General features: G+C 37.8%; 1 protein-coding gene across 1 annotated transcript in view; it reads left to right on the top strand.

Annotated features, from left to right (window-relative positions):
* ABCC8 (ATP binding cassette subfamily C member 8) overlaps positions 1–16,951 on the top strand; it is an 89,992-nt gene that overhangs the window by 55,677 nt on the left and 17,364 nt on the right. The window contains exons 17-27 of the mRNA XM_009288772.2: positions 245–280; positions 1,977–2,012; positions 5,100–5,198; positions 6,051–6,135; positions 7,389–7,469; positions 10,075–10,212; positions 12,647–12,772; positions 13,479–13,578; positions 14,232–14,479; positions 15,415–15,575; positions 16,724–16,793. Coding sequence (XP_009287047.1) covers positions 245–280; positions 1,977–2,012; positions 5,100–5,198; positions 6,051–6,135; positions 7,389–7,469; positions 10,075–10,212; positions 12,647–12,772; positions 13,479–13,578; positions 14,232–14,479; positions 15,415–15,575; positions 16,724–16,793 — 1,180 coding nt within the window. The remainder of the gene's footprint in view (positions 1–244; positions 281–1,976; positions 2,013–5,099; positions 5,199–6,050; positions 6,136–7,388; positions 7,470–10,074; positions 10,213–12,646; positions 12,773–13,478; positions 13,579–14,231; positions 14,480–15,414; positions 15,576–16,723; positions 16,794–16,951) is intronic.

Raw genomic sequence — 16,951 nt, forward strand, 5'->3', positions numbered from 1 at the left:
GGAGGTGATTTTATTTGTTGAGTCAAATTAAATGTTTATAAGGGAAAAAAAACTGTCACAAAATTTTTTTTTGACTGCTAAAATCAAGTCAGTTTGTGTAGAAGGAACAGATGCTGCGCTGCAGCTCTGTGATAAATACTGTTTGCAGTCTGTGCACTAAGTGGAATTTAATAGTTTTTCTTTCTGGGGCAGATTGCCTGTGCTTACTTAAGTAAACAATCTTTGCTTTCTATTTGTGATGCAGCTGTACTTCTGACAGTGAGACGGGGGAAGATGTCAGGTATGGTATCGTATGCGATTATTGGTCTTCCTACTAAATCAATTGCAACACAAGGAACCAAAGGTTTCTAAAATCTATGCTTAAGATTTTCAGAGTCAGAATTGTGAAAATCAGTGAAACTTTCACTGTGTTAATTAGCTTAGGATACAATTTTTGAAACCACTTATGTGACTTAGGAAAATAAGAGCTGGATTTCCTTTATGAAAACATTGCCGTTCAGCGATTTTGAAAATTGTATCCTAGCTTTCCTGTATGTCTTTGAAAATCCTTCTCTCAAAGTCTGAACGAGATTATTCCCTAATGCTACACTTTAAAAAATAGTATCAAGTATTGCTTCAAAGTTTTCGTTTATTAAAGCAAATTCTCCCCATTACCCTTCTCTTCATTTTTTACATCCTGTCATAAGTTTATTTTCTCACCTAGCATTCTTCAGGCACACACAAACCGAGAAGTGTGGGGAGTAGCAGATTAGTCCATCTGTTGGCAAGGGTTCCTTGCATGGAAATTATTTTTACCTGATTAACATAGTTCAGCTTTAATTTGGGGGAATATCTACCAAATCAACTGAGAGCAAAGCTTTCTGACGTGGTTGTCATTTTCGTGTGGCACACAAACCTCCGGAACGGTAAACCTTGTAAAAGTGACAATCCTATCCCTGCTGAAGTCAGTGAGAACTTTGTTACTGAAATGGGCGGAGGAAAAATGTCATATGATGTCCCTTTCCTTGACATGCTAAACTCTGTGTCTTCTACTGAGCAGAGTATTTTCTTGGTTCTGTGACGCACCAACTCTTCTACTGCCTTTTCTTTAGATCTATCAGCCTCTTCTCTCCCATTTACCTTATTTCTCAGACTTGTTACCTGGTTGTCAGACTGAGTCCTGCAAAACTTCTGCTCCTATCTGTGTGTAGTATAAGAGGGAGTTTCGTGTATCTAACGACTAAGCCTCATGGTAAAGGATACTTGGAAATCCCACAGTTCTTTCTGTATAAGAGAGACTGCAATTTCTGGGCCAAGTTAAAGTGAAACCATTTGAACCCATTAAGATACAAGTGAAGTATGGTCAGAATTAGTCACATGTTTGAAACTGTTATGGGGATGGAGAGAAACCGGATAACATGCACAACGGTATGGCAAGCATATTAAAGATACAAGAGAAATATGGTCAGAATTAGACAGTCACATGTTTGAAACTGTTATGGGGATGGAGAGAAAACGGATAACATGCACAACGGTATGGCAAGCATATTAAAAGGTAGGAAAGAATATTAGACTATATGAAACAATTACCTACACTGTCATAGGTTCTGGGAATCCTGGTTGTGCTGGGTAAGAGCTGTAGGAATATGTCTGGTGGTTTTGTTGCACTAGCATCCTGTAGAACGTTTTTGGTGTTCTCAGAACAGAGAGTATTTTGAGCCAAAGTCTTGTGAGGCCTTGAGCATTTGCTCATAGGTGTTGAATACTTTCTAGAAGGTGGTTTAGCGCTTCTCAAAACTGAAGCTTTAACCATGCCTTTTTTAGGTCAATATCACGTAATACAGAATTTTAGCATACTTGAGAGAGGTTTTTTCTGTTATGCAGTCATTTTGCTGTATTTTTAATTATAGCATAGTGACAGTACTTTAAGGTATTATTTGCATTGTCTAAAATAATTGATTTTAAAAAAAAAAAAATCTTATGTTTGTTTTCTGCAGCCCAGAGAAGGAATCTCCTGTTGACATGGAATTCAGGTACAACACTTTAAAAACTAATGGGGGCCTCCAGAGGTCCCTTCCAACCTCAGCCATTCTGTGACTCTGTGAACATTCTTCAGAAGTGTCTGCACTTAATGAGTTGTTCCTCCTTAGAAGGCAAATGGGTTGTCTCTGTATGCAGCTACTTGCAGTAGATTTAGAAGTAAAAACAAGCAAGTGACCCTTGCAGTTTAATAACGGCAAAAAAGTATGCTCCTGAATACTCAGGACTGGCAATATCAGAATGTTCTATTACCTACCATCAGGCTGAAAATAATGGAAGCGTATTTTTTTGTTCATGCAGTAATAGTACGGGACGGGACAGTACACATTTCTCTCATATCTAGAGAACATTTGATTTTGAGTTGTTGACTGATACTAGAAATTCATGAATTGTGCAAAATAATCAAGATAAAGCTGTAGTCAGCAAGCCAAAACACACAGGAAACGCTTTGCAATGTTTTATTTCCTCTACCATTATAATCATAACTCCATTGCATTTTAAGTGCATCTATTTTCTTTTTAAAATCACCAATGTTTCAGACTTGGTAGATTTATTTAGGCACTGAGATTCATATATGAACGCCCCTTAACTAGTCTTATTTTCAGTGATCTTGAATGCGTACTGAGCCTACTGGACTTAACAAAATGAAATGTGAAGATAGAGTTAGATTAATGACTTTAAACAAACAATTTTGACAATGTTTCTGATTCTAAATTAATGAACAGGCTTGATCCTATATTAGCCAAAGCGCATAGTCTCCAGGGAGCTCAGGGAAGGTTTTCCCTGATTATTCTAAGGTTGGATTTTGCTGTCTGCCTCTCTGTGATAATTAAGAGGCTATGGTCAGTCTATCTTGTGTTACCAGAGGAAAAAAATTACACTCCATTGATGAAAATACATGTTTGCTTATGCAGTCTGGGGGCAGGAGGCAATTACTTCCACCTGCAGAATAAATTCCTTGTAAGTCTTTGTCTGCTTAAGCCATTTGTTTGCGTTCAGGCTTTTAAGTGTGAAACCTTAGGTAGGTTCAAGGCTTTCAGATAGTGTTGCACACTCTGTTTGAGAATATTTTGTTCTCTGGATTTTTGGCTGCATGTTTCTCACAGTTTTAGGAAAAGTTTTGTTTGACTGCCTCTTTACTGTAAGAAGCACTGTAGACATGCCATAGATTTCTCATATGATCAAGCACTTGCAAGCTTTTTGCTTATGTCAAAATATGATCTGTATGTCATCCTAGTGTCAGTTTGCAATTAGATTAATTTAAGAGGGGTTTACTAAATTCTAAATCGATAATGAATTTTAGCAAGCTCATTGCTTGTTCCCAAATTCCTTGCAGTAATTAATTCTCACTGATGGCCTAAAAGCAGAATGTAAGTCAAACGTGAATGGTGTTCGTGGGCGTTGTGCTGGATCTCAGCATGGAGTGCATCTTACTGGCAGTGCCTGTATCTTCACTGAACAAAAGCACACTTTTTAAAAAAATTGTAAAAACATTTTCCTCGAAACTTTGCTACTATTTTTCAAAAAATAAATTAGAAGTAACTTTTCAATCGCATTGAGAATTAAGGGCAGCAAAGGCACAGTTTCAAGCAATGAAAAGGAGGGGAAGGGAATACATGTTTATCTTGGAATGCTCAGAGCAATTTTTTCTCAATCATTGGGATGAGAATTTCATACTAATTGAAAAAATGCTTCCCTCTTGAGGCAGAACTGAATGCTCTTTGAATTAGGTTTTGGGACTGCAGGCTGGGCTGCGTAGGGGATTTTTTTTCTGTCTTTTCTTTTTTGTTGTTTCTGTTTCATTTTCCAATAAAGAGAATTCATAAAACATAATTAAATTCTAATGAGCCATCAGACATTTGAACTTGGAAGCATGTTAGCAGGGTAGTGTAACTGTGTGTTCTTTCAGGTCATCAAAGAAAATTGGATCCTATAATGACTTCTAAGCAAGCTTGGTGAAAGCCTGAAAAAATGAGCAGGGCAAGTGACCTTAACTCCTGATTAAAAAAAAAGATAAAGCGCCTGGTGTATTTTGGCAGCTCATGGTTTGAATTGTATTCAGGTCCAACTAGAAAGAGGCTGCTGTAATGTCTGTCTAGCAGACAAAGGCTACGTTTGGGTGAGAGGTCCTATCTTTTTATTGGATTAGCTGATATAGCTGGAAAGAAAACAGATATGCTTTTAGGTGTATGATCCCTCTTTTGGCCCTTTTCTGGAGAAACGGTGATATGCCAATGAGTTTTCCAACAATATCGGTTTCTCTAATAAAAAATGTTGCCTTACTGGGGTCCTTAGTGCGCAGCAGCCACAAAAGCACTACTACTTCACTAGCAGGCAGATACATTTATTTTTAAATAGTAATAATAATAATACCTATGAAATAAAATATGCATGGTGAGATCCTGTTGACCATAGCCTTCTGATGGTACATTATGGGGGCAATTCTACAGTGGGAAATTTAGCAAGTATTTTTTGTCTGTGTTCTCTTTTATTGTCTTTGTAGACATAGAAAGATTTTACCCATGGCTACCCATTTACTTTAGGACTCAAGTTCTCTTCTTAGAATGGGGAAAATAAATGTTGGGGGGGTGGGGTGGGATTGCCTTTGTGCACGTGTGGAGTTGTTATTTTTCTTTTTAAACACCTTAAAAATATCTTTTTAGAACGTCCCTCCTGAAATGTGTTGCCTAACTAGTGATCTGCCATACATTTTTTTTTTATTAGTCTGTCCAAACAGAGCTGGGATTCAGTCTTTGGTAATTTTCTTCCTGCCATCTGCACTGCTCAAGAGGCAGCTTTACTGAGCTAGCCTCTCCAAAACCCACCTCACAGCAGAAAAAGAGGGAACAAGCTGAAATTTAGTTAGGTGAACAATTTCACTATTCTGTTGGAAATTTAACATCGTATGTATTTCCTTGATGGGAGAGCTATTGATTGTCCTAAAGAACAAAAATGAAAGAGCGTTTTTGAAGACTTACTACCAGTTTCCTCCTTTACAAGAAAATGGTTTCCAAAAACGCCTGCTGCCCTGGTAAGCTGGGAACTCTGGGGTTTTTTTGTTTTGTTTTGTTTTCCCCCAGGAAAAGAGGATCAGTAGCATATGCATCACAGAAGCCTTGGTTGCTCAATGCCACAGTGGAAGAGAATATCACATTTGAAAGCCCTTTTAACAAACAGAGGTAACAGGTTTCAGCACTGTTACATGCTTTACTCCCCCTTTCGCTAAATAATGGACTTGCATAGGCCTCAGGTCACGCATGTGGGTCCCCACCTCCCCCTAGTAACAAACATACTGCACCTGCCTGAACATGACAAAAGACCTTGAGTCCCCCTTTGACCATGTTTTTCCTGAAGGACACAAGGGACAAAGTTCAGTCTCACTTTAACTTCAGTGTGGTAGTGTTTTCATTTCCCAGGACCGTGTTTGTGCAGCATGCAGTATTCTCTTCTTATAGCTAATGGACTAGTTTAACTGTCTTAGAAGGACTTTAGCTATTCGGGAGTGGGAATGTTGTTTATTACAATTTCAGTGTTTGGTACATTGTGAAGGATTAATGGGCTGCCTTTTTATTCAGTACAAATGCCCACCGAACATTCTAAAATACTTAAAAGTTAATTGCTGGTATTCCATCCCCCCTGCCCTTAAGAAGTGGTTGGCTATGTATTCACATCCTACGCACATTTTTTTTCTGTCATCCTTGGATACTGAAACAAGAAACAAGGGCCCTGGGCATGAAAAAAGTTAAATGCTAAACACAGTATGCCATGGAAGACGTTGTGCTTGTTTTGCCTGTTTTTAGCTACTAAATGTTTTTAATTGGGAAGCTGACCTAAGATGCTTTTTCTTAGCTGAAATATTATTTACTTGCCTGTGATTGAAAGAGATCCCATTAGAACAATTAGTGGCTGACAAATATGTTTTCCACTGTGTGATTTTTCCAGCTGGTTAATTTTTGTTCCTCTGCAGGTAGGAAATGTGCTTCTTTAGCAGTATCTGTGTGGATTTTGTGTTACCTGCTTTGTTTCCACAGGTACAAAGCAGTAATTGATGCTTGTTCCCTCCAGCCTGATATTGACATTCTCCCTCATGGAGACCAAACCCAGATTGGAGAGAGGGTCAGTAAACAGCTTCTATTTTTGTTTTAAATATATAGAGGGTTTATTATTATTTTGTTGTGTTCTTAAAATCTTGCCCGTTATTTGGCAACAAAGGTAATCTTTTAGTTGAATGTATGTTTGGGTCATTAGTCTGAAAGCTCGTTGCTCAGTAAACATGGAAACACTGTCATTTATGTGAGATGCAATAATTTAAATGTGCTGATATCAGAATGTTTGACTAATTCTGTGGCTGCTATCTCAGATATCCTGACTTCACGGTGCATTTTTTGGTTTCTTTAGGAGTAACATAAAAATAAGTAATTCATAGATCTTTAGAGCCCCTTCATTTAAAAAAAAGCAGATGTTTAATAAACAGCAAACTAAGCTTTATCACATCAGGGAAGATTAGGGAGTGACAAGAAAGGAAATAGAAGTCCCAAATTTGTAAACAATTTACTCTGGCATATACTGGCACTGTCACAAACAAACAAAACAACAAAAAAAACCAAAAAAACACAACAAACCACCCACACACAGATACATTTAAGGATACATTTCCATGCCTAATCTCCACACTGGCTACCATGCTAATTTTAAATGGATTAGTTCCTAACCCAATTCATTGTGTAGCCAAACAAATGTTTTTTGACAGAAGGAGGGGAGGGGAGGGGAGGGAGAAGGTGTCTAGCGTCTTTTGGCAGCAGTACTGGCTTATGAGAGCTTAAGGTGTTTGTGAAACTGCAGGCAGGTCACAGGCAGGACAAGTAACTTAGAGTAGGGTGGTAGCAGGGAACTAAGGGCCAAAAACAAGGACAATAGCAACCAGGTAATGTTCACCTCAGCATGGTCTGACCTCCCAGCTAGCAATTACTGATTACAGTATATAACGGAGCTGATATAGTATGACAGCATACGATTACAAAAATAAATAAAAAACAGGACACAGCCAGACTCGTAAAGCTAACTTTTGAGTAGAAGTCTAGTTTAGAGTGCCTGCAGAATATCTATGCCACCTACGCCATTATGTCGCCACAAACCATTAAACATTTCCCATCCCTCTGGAATGTATGGAGTACAGCTCCAGACAGAGTGCTCTGGCTTTTCTAACAATTTGTGTACTGTGTCCCAGCTGAATTACAGGCCCACGCTTTTGAAAAATTTGTCTGAGTTTCTTTGTCTGGAAAGTCTTCTGTGGATAATCTGATCAAAACATGAATATTCAATTGATGTTTCTATAACTGTCTGACTGTTTTTCTCCTGTTTATCTGCAGGGTATTAATCTGTCTGGAGGGCAGCGCCAACGTATCAGTGTGGCAAGAGCACTTTACCAGCAGACAAATGTTGTGTTCCTGGTGAGTAGGTGCCATTATGTTTATGCTGCAAACATAAGCATGACATGCGAGCATTTAGAGTATTGCATGGGTAATACACACAGAACACTGCTTCACTGAGCTAAGCCAAACGTGCACTGTTTATTTTATATCCGTTGTCAGCTAGCCTGCAGGTAAGAAGCATTTTGTAAATGCTGCAGACAGATAGATACTAGGATACAAATTGAAATGCTGATGCTTCCCCTCTCAGTCTATTGAAATTTCTTTTTGACCCTTGTGTTTATCTTTGGTACTTAGAAATTTAATAGTCTCAGCTGTATCCATAAATTCCTAAGCTGTCTCAGGCCTAAAATTAATGTTGTCCTGTGTCTGGGGTGTTTCCTTTCTGCAACAAACTAAGCTGTCTTCCCACCCTGAACTGCTTGTTGTATATCCTGTCCTACCTTCAACAGAAGTGCTATGGAAAAAGGAGTGAGAGCAGGCTCTAAAAACTTAGTAGGTGGGAAAACAGATGCATCCTACACACTCGCTAGTAGTGAGCTTGCTGGCTTTCCAATTTAGGACTTCCTTAAAAACTGAGCTTAAGAAGGAGCTTTGAATCCAGCTGTTATGACAGCCAGACATGAGTCACGTGGGACTAGAAAAGCTGTGCACATTAGAAGTCATCCCTGAAAGTCTGGGAGGTTACTTAGACCTTTCCCTGTAATTAGGCTGATCAATATGTGCTTGCTTCGTGTGCAGAGCATTTCCAGGCATTGACCAGAATGCAGGAGGGTAGAGAGCAGTTGGGCCAGGTGCGGCAAATCAGCAGATCCAGTATTGGGCTGTAACTTGGTTTTGTCACTTTCGTCCTTTTGTGCAGGACACTCAATGATCTCCTGATAGTAGCAGGTTCTCTTACGGTTTGATAATGTAAAAGCACCTACAAAGAAACTTTTTTCCAGTTATTAATCTTTCCAATATAATCAGGAATCCTATATGTTAGTATTTGCAAACACTCAGTTCTTTTAAGACTGATTTTGTAAACAAATGCTTATGAAACTTCTCTCTCACAAGCGTGCACCTCATATTCAATAACCTTTTGTATTCCCTAAACTTCTTGTGATCATTGCTGATATGAAAAAAGGTCACGTGATAATTCATTATGGATTTTATTCTTAATTATATTCATTCATTCAGCATGTTTTATTTGTCATGTCGGACTAGTCCTGTAGCATGAACTGATTTTTTTCAGGTGTCTTGTCATCAATGCGTCATTATATGCGTCCTATGTGGTGAGTGCCGCCTTAATGAACAGCCTCGCCTGACTGCACAGTGCAATGTCATGTTCTGTGAACCGGCATTTTCAGTTCACAGAAGTGCAGCATTGCATACGAGGTGGCCGTGCACAGACTCGGGGCACAGAATGATGTTTAGGTCTGTGCCAGACCAGAAGAGTGCAGCAGTAAAGCTGACAACATACATCGGTGCTCAGTGAGCACAGTGCACACGCAGTTGCACACACATTGTTGAGAATAAATTCTGTATCACAGTCTGAAGTTACTGTGTTGCAAAAGCACTTTTTAATTGCTCTATGTTATGATGCTCTGATTTATTAGAATTTCAGTGGTCATGTTTATCCTACTGTTGATTTCAGATATTTTTGGTTTTGTAGATACATGAAAGCAACAATGCTAAAGTATCTAATGCAGTCACAATATAAATTGTTGCAAAATTGAAGGGAATAAAAGTTCAAGGGGATTTTCTAAAGCACTCACCTTTTTGCTTATACCTTTCCCTAACTGGTGGCAATGATGTCACTCAGAGAAAGCAGAATTAATTCAAATTCAACCCTACTTTATCAGCAAACATCTGGACAAAAGAAAACAAAATTTGATTTTTAAGAAATCCTGGGTTTAGTGTAATATAATAGTATGAAATAACGATACTAAGTAAATCCTACAGCCAGTATTAGTAGTGCAAGCAGAAATAATAGATTTGTAATTCCATATAAATAGGATTATGTAAACAAGTCTCGCAGAAGATGGTTTAGTTAGAAGATTAGTTTATGCCTAAATTAATTGCATATAATTCATTGATTCAGTAAGATAATCTAGGTCGTAAATCAAGCATCTGAGCAGAGTCATCAAACTGATCAATATTTCTCCTTTTGTGATTCTTTGTTAATAGAGTTTTGATTTATGGATAAAAAAAATCGGAAGGCAATTATGTACAAGGGAAATAAAAATGTGCTCTTTGTCACTGTCCCTGGAGCAGTTTGTGTAATGTAATATATGCCATAGACATACATTGCTGCACTGTCTTGAGTCTGACAGGAACAATGTACTGCAGTTATGGAGGCTAGGAAACGCATCTGTTAAGAGAGGAGCAGATCCCAGAAAGCCTCAGGAAATCATAGCATTTACACAGCTGACGTGGCCGTGTGTCCGAGTACTCACTGCAGAAAGACAGTTCAAGGTTTGTTGTCATGTAATTTAAGAAAACCATTCCTCAGAACAATTCTGATCTTCTGATGGCCTCTTTTGTCTATATTGATCTAGCTGGTTTTACCGGTATTACAATCTGTCAGTTTCCTGAAATCGCATAAATGCTGGCTCCAAAAGCTGACCTCTTTTCCTCGTGACAGGATGATCCATTTTCTGCACTGGATATCCACCTAAGTGACCATCTCATGCAAGAAGGGATCCTGAAAATGCTACAGGAAGACAAGCGGACCATCGTGCTAGTAACTCACAAGCTGCAGTACCTACCCCATGCTGACTGGGTAAGAAAGCTCTTCCCGTTTTTCGTGAGGAGGCAAGAATGCAGCACAATGATGTCTTGCTGCAAGCAAGGCTTTTGCTTCATCTTTCCGCCAAGTGGTAGATAAGTGAGAAGAGACATAATAAAGACCTTTTGAAAACTAGCCAGTGAGTTTGGGATGCCATAATTTTGGGATTCCCATCTTAGAACACCTAAATAGGTTGGATTTTCATAGAGCTGATACTTAATACTCTCATGAAAGCAGGCTGCATTTAAAATATTTTGAGTATCCAAAAACATTAGTTATATTGGAAGATTTTGCTCATTTTTTTTAATCTCAGACCAGTGAAATGTTTGAGTGACATATTTGCCTCTTCTGGGATTTTACTAGGAATTTGTCTCTGCTGTCACAGAAAAAGGTATGTTTATGGATATTGAGGTGCATGGAAATATAAGGAAAACATCAGTATTACCTTGCAATTAGTACTAGTACATAATGTGTCAAGAGCATCTGTACCCTTTGTACGTTGGCAAAATTTTAAGAAATGTGTAGTATTCAATTGTTTTGTTAGGTTTCTTTGCTAGCTCTTGTAGTTTACAGAAAATAATGAAGGTATGCTTTCTATAACAGTTTGCAGTTGCAAATGTCAAAGATGAAGCACATCAAGTAGAGTAAGGAGGTTTGTTTTGTTGGATTTTTTTTTTTAGTTCATTGGTTCACACTGGCCTTGCACTTAGTTCTCCTACAGTTACCCAGCTACATCACAGGTCTTCTTGCCCACGAGGATTGATGACTGCAGTTATGCCTCCTAGCAGGACTTCTCTGTCATTTGCATCTTGCACAGACTATAGCAGCGGTTACTCTGTCTCAAGAAATAATCGTTTTTCAGCTGCTTTCTGTTCTTCGTATTGGCTTGCTATAAAGTTGCAAATAGACATTAATCTTGTTCTGATCGTGTTTTTGGTGGGCAGCATTTCTCCTTTACGGTGTCTGCTGTGACCTTGTCCCTCAGTTATGCATCCTTAAGAATTATTACTACTGTTCTAAACACAGTTCTGGTTTTCCGGTTAGTGTCTTTCAGGATAAAGGAATTTTCTGCCTCCTTCCCCTCCCTATGAGATCCATCTTAGCTTCCTCTTTTTCCAATTGTTATGTATTGGCTTTTTTTTTTTATGGACAGCTATGGCCTTGTATCAGTATAATATTTTCTTTTTCTTTATGAATGTCAGACCCATTTCTAGGTGTTCATGTTTTATGAGATGCTCTAAGAGAATTATTTTATTTTTATTATCTTCTAATTGGGTTTCAGTAATGTTTTATGAAATATACTGTTCCAAACAGCCTGTAGGTCAGCAAGGATTTGTATTAATTATGTTTATAATTAAAAATTATTTATTAAGAGAAAGCTCAGGGTTTTTTCCTAAGCACAGCTCTCATTAAGCCTTAGGAAATTTTGCCCAATGGAGTGCAGCAGGAATATTTATTTTATTTTATTTTATTAAGGAATTTTAAATAAAAATATAATTTGAAGTATATGTGATGGCCCTCCTAAATCTTCGTAGCAAAACCCTCAGAAGAATTCAGGGTCCAGCCCAATTACAGGTTTCCTGAATAAATTGACTACAAAAAGTTCCTTGTTTGCGTTATTTCTTCTTGTCCTCTGGTGTAAGTTCTTAGCAACAAGTGGAATAGATTATTTCCCTCCCACCCCGCCATGAAATTTCTGAGTTTCCAGGGACAGAGAAAAATAAATACTGCATTAACTATTTTCTAACAATGTCACGTGCGTTTACAATCCACACGCCTCATTTTCCAATTCTCCTTGTCAGATCTAAAGTGAAGGTAGTTACACTGTGTATATAATGTAGTTACACTGATATAAACCTGGAAACCACACCCTTCAGACTTTGTCTTCACATACACTTTTTTTCCACATCGTGTCCACTATTTATGCTCTTAAAAGCTTTAGGGATTCAAATTCCGTAGCTTTTCCTTATCAGGTCCATGATATCAAACAGACTGTGGAGCCAGCATGCTCGTATCTAATTGCCTGAATGAGGGCAAAACATGCTGCGCACAGTGTGTTGCTAAAAGCCTTTTCCTTTTAGGAGGTAAGAGAACTCTAAAATCTTATCTTGCTAATGACTTGTGTTTAGGAAGAGTAATGCACTCTCCTGTCTGCTGATGGGGACCCCGGCCTTCTTTCTTACTTACTTAAAAGCAGCCTTCCTTTCTGAAAGCATGAAGTGCAGGAAGTTTCTCTTTTTGCACCATCTTGAGTAAAGGGAATAGAGTTGAGAGAGAACTTCATTGTCTTTTTAAAAGACAGATTTGTTCGCAGAAATATTATTTATTTAAGAACAGGGAAAATTCTGTCCAGACACAGCAACATAGCTTTAAAATAAATAGAGATACATGGCTATTTATCTCACCCCTTGTGTTTCTAACTTTTTAGATAATTGCCATGAAAGATGGTAACATCCAGAGAGAAGGAACACTCAAGGACATTCAGAAATCAGAGACTGAGCTCTTTGAACACTGGAAGACGTTAATGAATCGACAAGACCAAGAGCTGGAGAAGGTGTTTGATCGACAAAGGGCAATCGACATTTGCAAAAAACGTGACAAGTTTGTTTTTCTTAGGTTGAAAGCATTAGCAAGGATTGACATGCTGTGTGTGATTTCTAACTTAGTATGAATGTAGTATTACTATTACCATTATTATTTATCTGTTAAGAAAAGTTCCTTCATCTGGACATCTCATACCTCCTCGATACTGTTGCCTCTGACCCATTCTTGTTAGTGAAGCCCTATCAAAATATTCTTATCTAAGCAATATTAAATTGGGCCATTTTAGGAGAAAATCATTGGTAATGTGCAATACTGACAACTGCTTCTATAAATATGCCTGAATTTACTCATTGCATTGGGTAGAAGTGTTTCAGATGTGCCTATATCAAGCTCTCTAAATCATTAACACATTTTGTCTTTAATACTACAACACAGGAAGAATGAGATATTCATCTTAGTTCTTTTTAATTCAGGGATATCTGTCCAAGTTGAGATTCCAGGAGGGTTGGGATTGACAACCTGAAATTAATGTCAGATATCTAATTTATGTCCTTTGTTTTTACACAGAGGTAGCAAATCAATCACTTATGACTGCCTGCTGCAAGATTCTCACTTTTGTTTTTCTCTGACATTCTGATTGGAAACAAGTTTTGTCATAGCTAGTAATTTTTTTATTAATTCTCTGGTTGAAAACACACGAACTGTCCCTTTTTTAGGAGACTATTATTGAAAGAAAAACTGTTTTGGAAAGAACAAATCTCCGGAGGACTATGTATTCCCGTGAAGCTCTGCTGAAAGATGATGAAGAGGATGAAGGTAAAAGGGCACCCTTTGAGCCCAGTACCACTACATTACTGTTTCACAGTTAAATTATTTTAGAATGAATTAACATAATTAAAACTGGCAAGAGAATAATCATTTTTCATGTGGGTCGTGATTTTTCGACCCACATTTTCATGTGATTCTTAAGAGTGCTGTTTCCATTGATTTTACCTCTGGACTACAGTGATTTCAAGCATTCAGAAGTCATAGCTTCCTCCAAACTTTTGAGGGTTTTTTTTCTTGTACTTGAACATGATTTGATAATGAAAGAGGAATAACACTGAATAATTTATGCTGGGTGAGCTTCAAACCTGTCAATAGCTAAGCACACCTGTTTAAGGTTTTACTTAGGAAAAAATTGCAGTTAATTTTTATCAAGTCAGTACTTCTGAATTGCGAAAACATGACAGGAGACATTGATCACCTAGCGCTAAGGCTTTGGCATCTTTTTAGTATGCATTGCTACTAACTTTAGCAGGCTAATACATGCATGCCTGAGCAGGTAATTTCACCTTAAAGCCACTCTTTATCCTGTATAAGACGACCTCTTTTGTAGCTGCCACTTGCCAGTCTCTATGAAAGGTGTGTACGAGTAAGTCAGCGTGGCTGTACTTTTTTCACGCACATTGCATTCATGCACATTGCAGAAGAAGTGACAGAAAGCGATGATGAAGACAACCTGTCTTCAGTGCTGCATCAGAGAGCAAAGATGCCCTGGAGAGCCTGTGGCAAGTACCTCAGCGCAGCAGGAATCCTCCTCCTGCCGCTGCTGGTTCTGTCCCAGCTGCTGAAGCACACGGTGATGGTGGCCATCGACTACTGCCTGGCACGCTGGACCTCGGCTGCCATTTCTGCGAAGACGGAGCTAGAGCTGAAAAACTGCTCTCACTGTGGGGTATGCAGCGCCTCGTTCACCTTCCTTTTATGATTTAACCGGTGGTGACCTCCCACTGTCAACCTCTGCTCCAAGATTTGTATGCAATGTGCTATATTTCTAGTAATAGAGCCACTCCAGAGTATTTTGAGGGTTAATGCCTTTTCAGGTAGTTTTGTTGTATTTATGCTACATTTGTTGTATTTTCACCATCTAGCTGATATGCCTAAACCTTCGTCTCTAAAGTAATTTTGGTATCATAGTTCCTTTTTCTTTTTCCTGTACTGTTGCATTCTCATTGCAAGTAGGACTTTCAGGTTTTGTAACATATGGGAAACAGACTTTTTTGTTGTTGTTGACAAGCACGCTTTTTTGGTTGATTTTTCTGTGAATTCCACATGGAACTGACCACAGTGTTACGTAGCAGGGTAGTCTGTATGTATAAAGCAGTAGTGGAGGGATTTTGTTAGAACGGGGATTGTTTTCTTTATCGGGATTCAGTGCCTACAAATAATCCACATTAATATTTGGGAGGTGCATGTGTGATTTCACTGGAGTCACACTTTCATCTCTAAAAGATGCTTTATTGATGCTGGGTTTTAATATGAAATTAGTATTTCAAATTAAAAACTATTATATTCTGTTCCTGTTTAAAAAAAAAAACAACAAACCAAAAAAACCCAACAAAGCCATAAAAAATGCTTTGAAGATGGTTCTTTCAGATGAAATTATCAAATATATCTTTTCAGGGTTTTTTGTAGTATTCTATGATTTTAAATTTCTGACTGATCTCTTTCATGCAAACACTCCTCTCTCCAAAGGATAATTAATCGTGGTTTAAGATGGTTGAAAATTGTTGGCAGTTTAATTTAGGGAGTCTTGTGTTTGTGTTTTTACAAGAAATTTTAAACATAATTTACAGTGAATAATTTTGTTACTCTTTCTTTGTTTCTTAGGATTTCAACCATTCTCCATATTCAAAAGTTTTCAGCATTCTCTGCTGTCTTGGGATTGTATTATGTCTTGTCACATCAATAGCAGTGGAGTGGACTGGCTTGAAAGTCACCAAAAAGCTACACTCTTCTTTACTAAATAAAATTATTTTGGCTCCAATGAGGTATTCCTCTGATTGTAATACAAATCGTATTGTAGTCATTTTGTGTTCCTTACTTCAAGGCAGTCTTCTAAGCACAGTTCTTACTAAGAAGTGACTGTGAATCACATTTTTTTAATGTCATTGAAAATCATCAGATATCAAACTACTGAGCAATTTTTGAAAATGGTACCCAGGCTGCTCGTGTTCCTAGACACTAGTCAAATGCCTCTCCTGCCTGACTGCGACTTTAGAGATTTACTTCCTTGCATGTTTAATTTCTCCTTGCTGTTTTTCATTAGGGAGAAAACACAATTATTGATCAATATGTTGTACAGTTCATTCATAGCATGCATCATAATCACTGGAAATATTTACTGTCAGGCAGCAATTGTGCAAGCTTATGAAAGATAATGAGCTTAGACAAGTGTCATCACAGGCATCATTAGAGTACACTGGGGTGCACAGATACCGGTAAAGGCCTTTGTTGTCCTGCCTAAGTTTTATTTCTAAAGCATGGAAGGAAAGTTGTAGCTGGATTCAAACCTGCAGCTGTTACTGAACATTAGGGAAAATACCTTCTTACTTTTAAGCTAACTGTATTTGACCCAGAAATCATGGAGAAATAATATACATGGGAAACCTCAGATATTTTTTTAAAAACTTTTTTTTTTTCAGGATAGAATTAGACCAGGCTCAACATGAGTTATGGAACAGTTAACAATTTCAGAGCAATAATGAAGTTTGCATTTTGCATATGCAAATGTAAAGGAAAGGTCTTTTAATATATTATTCCAACAGTTGTTCTTAGTTATGCATTTCTGTTCCCAGAAAAATGCAAGACTTGCGATTAACTTTGTTTGCATTTTTCATGAATTGAAGAGGCCTCAAACTGCAAATCCGAAAGGATTTTTTAAAATGTAATCATGTGATTTGCATAGCTTAGGCAGTAGAGGGAGCTGAGGACATGCTTGCTGTTGCTGGGTTACAGTCAAGACTGCCATTTTATTGGAAAGCCATGGTTATGGGGAAGAATGAAAAACTTTACTATGGTTGTCAATTTATTTGCTTGTGTCTGTGATACAGTACCTAGCTTAAGGAAGAGAGAAAAAAAAATTAAAACTATTCTAGTCTCGATATTTTAATCTTTCCCATTCTTTGTCTCATTTTAGGTTTTTTGAAACAACACCTCTGGGAAGTATATTGAACAGATTTTCAGCTGACTGCAATACCATCGACCAGGTACTGAATAAATATATTCAAGCTCCCAAGTTATCCTATCTTCCCCAGTCTGAAAGACTGGATTTTCATTTATTATACACTCATTTAGATGAAGTTTACTGATGATCTATGATTTTGACTACTATATGAATTTGCATCATGATTTTCTAGGTTCAGAA

Source organism: Aptenodytes forsteri, unplaced genomic scaffold (assembly GCF_000699145.1).
Source record: "Aptenodytes forsteri isolate BGI_AS27 unplaced genomic scaffold, ASM69914v1 Scaffold8, whole genome shotgun sequence".
Classification (NCBI taxonomy): Eukaryota; Metazoa; Chordata; class Aves; order Sphenisciformes; family Spheniscidae; genus Aptenodytes; species Aptenodytes forsteri.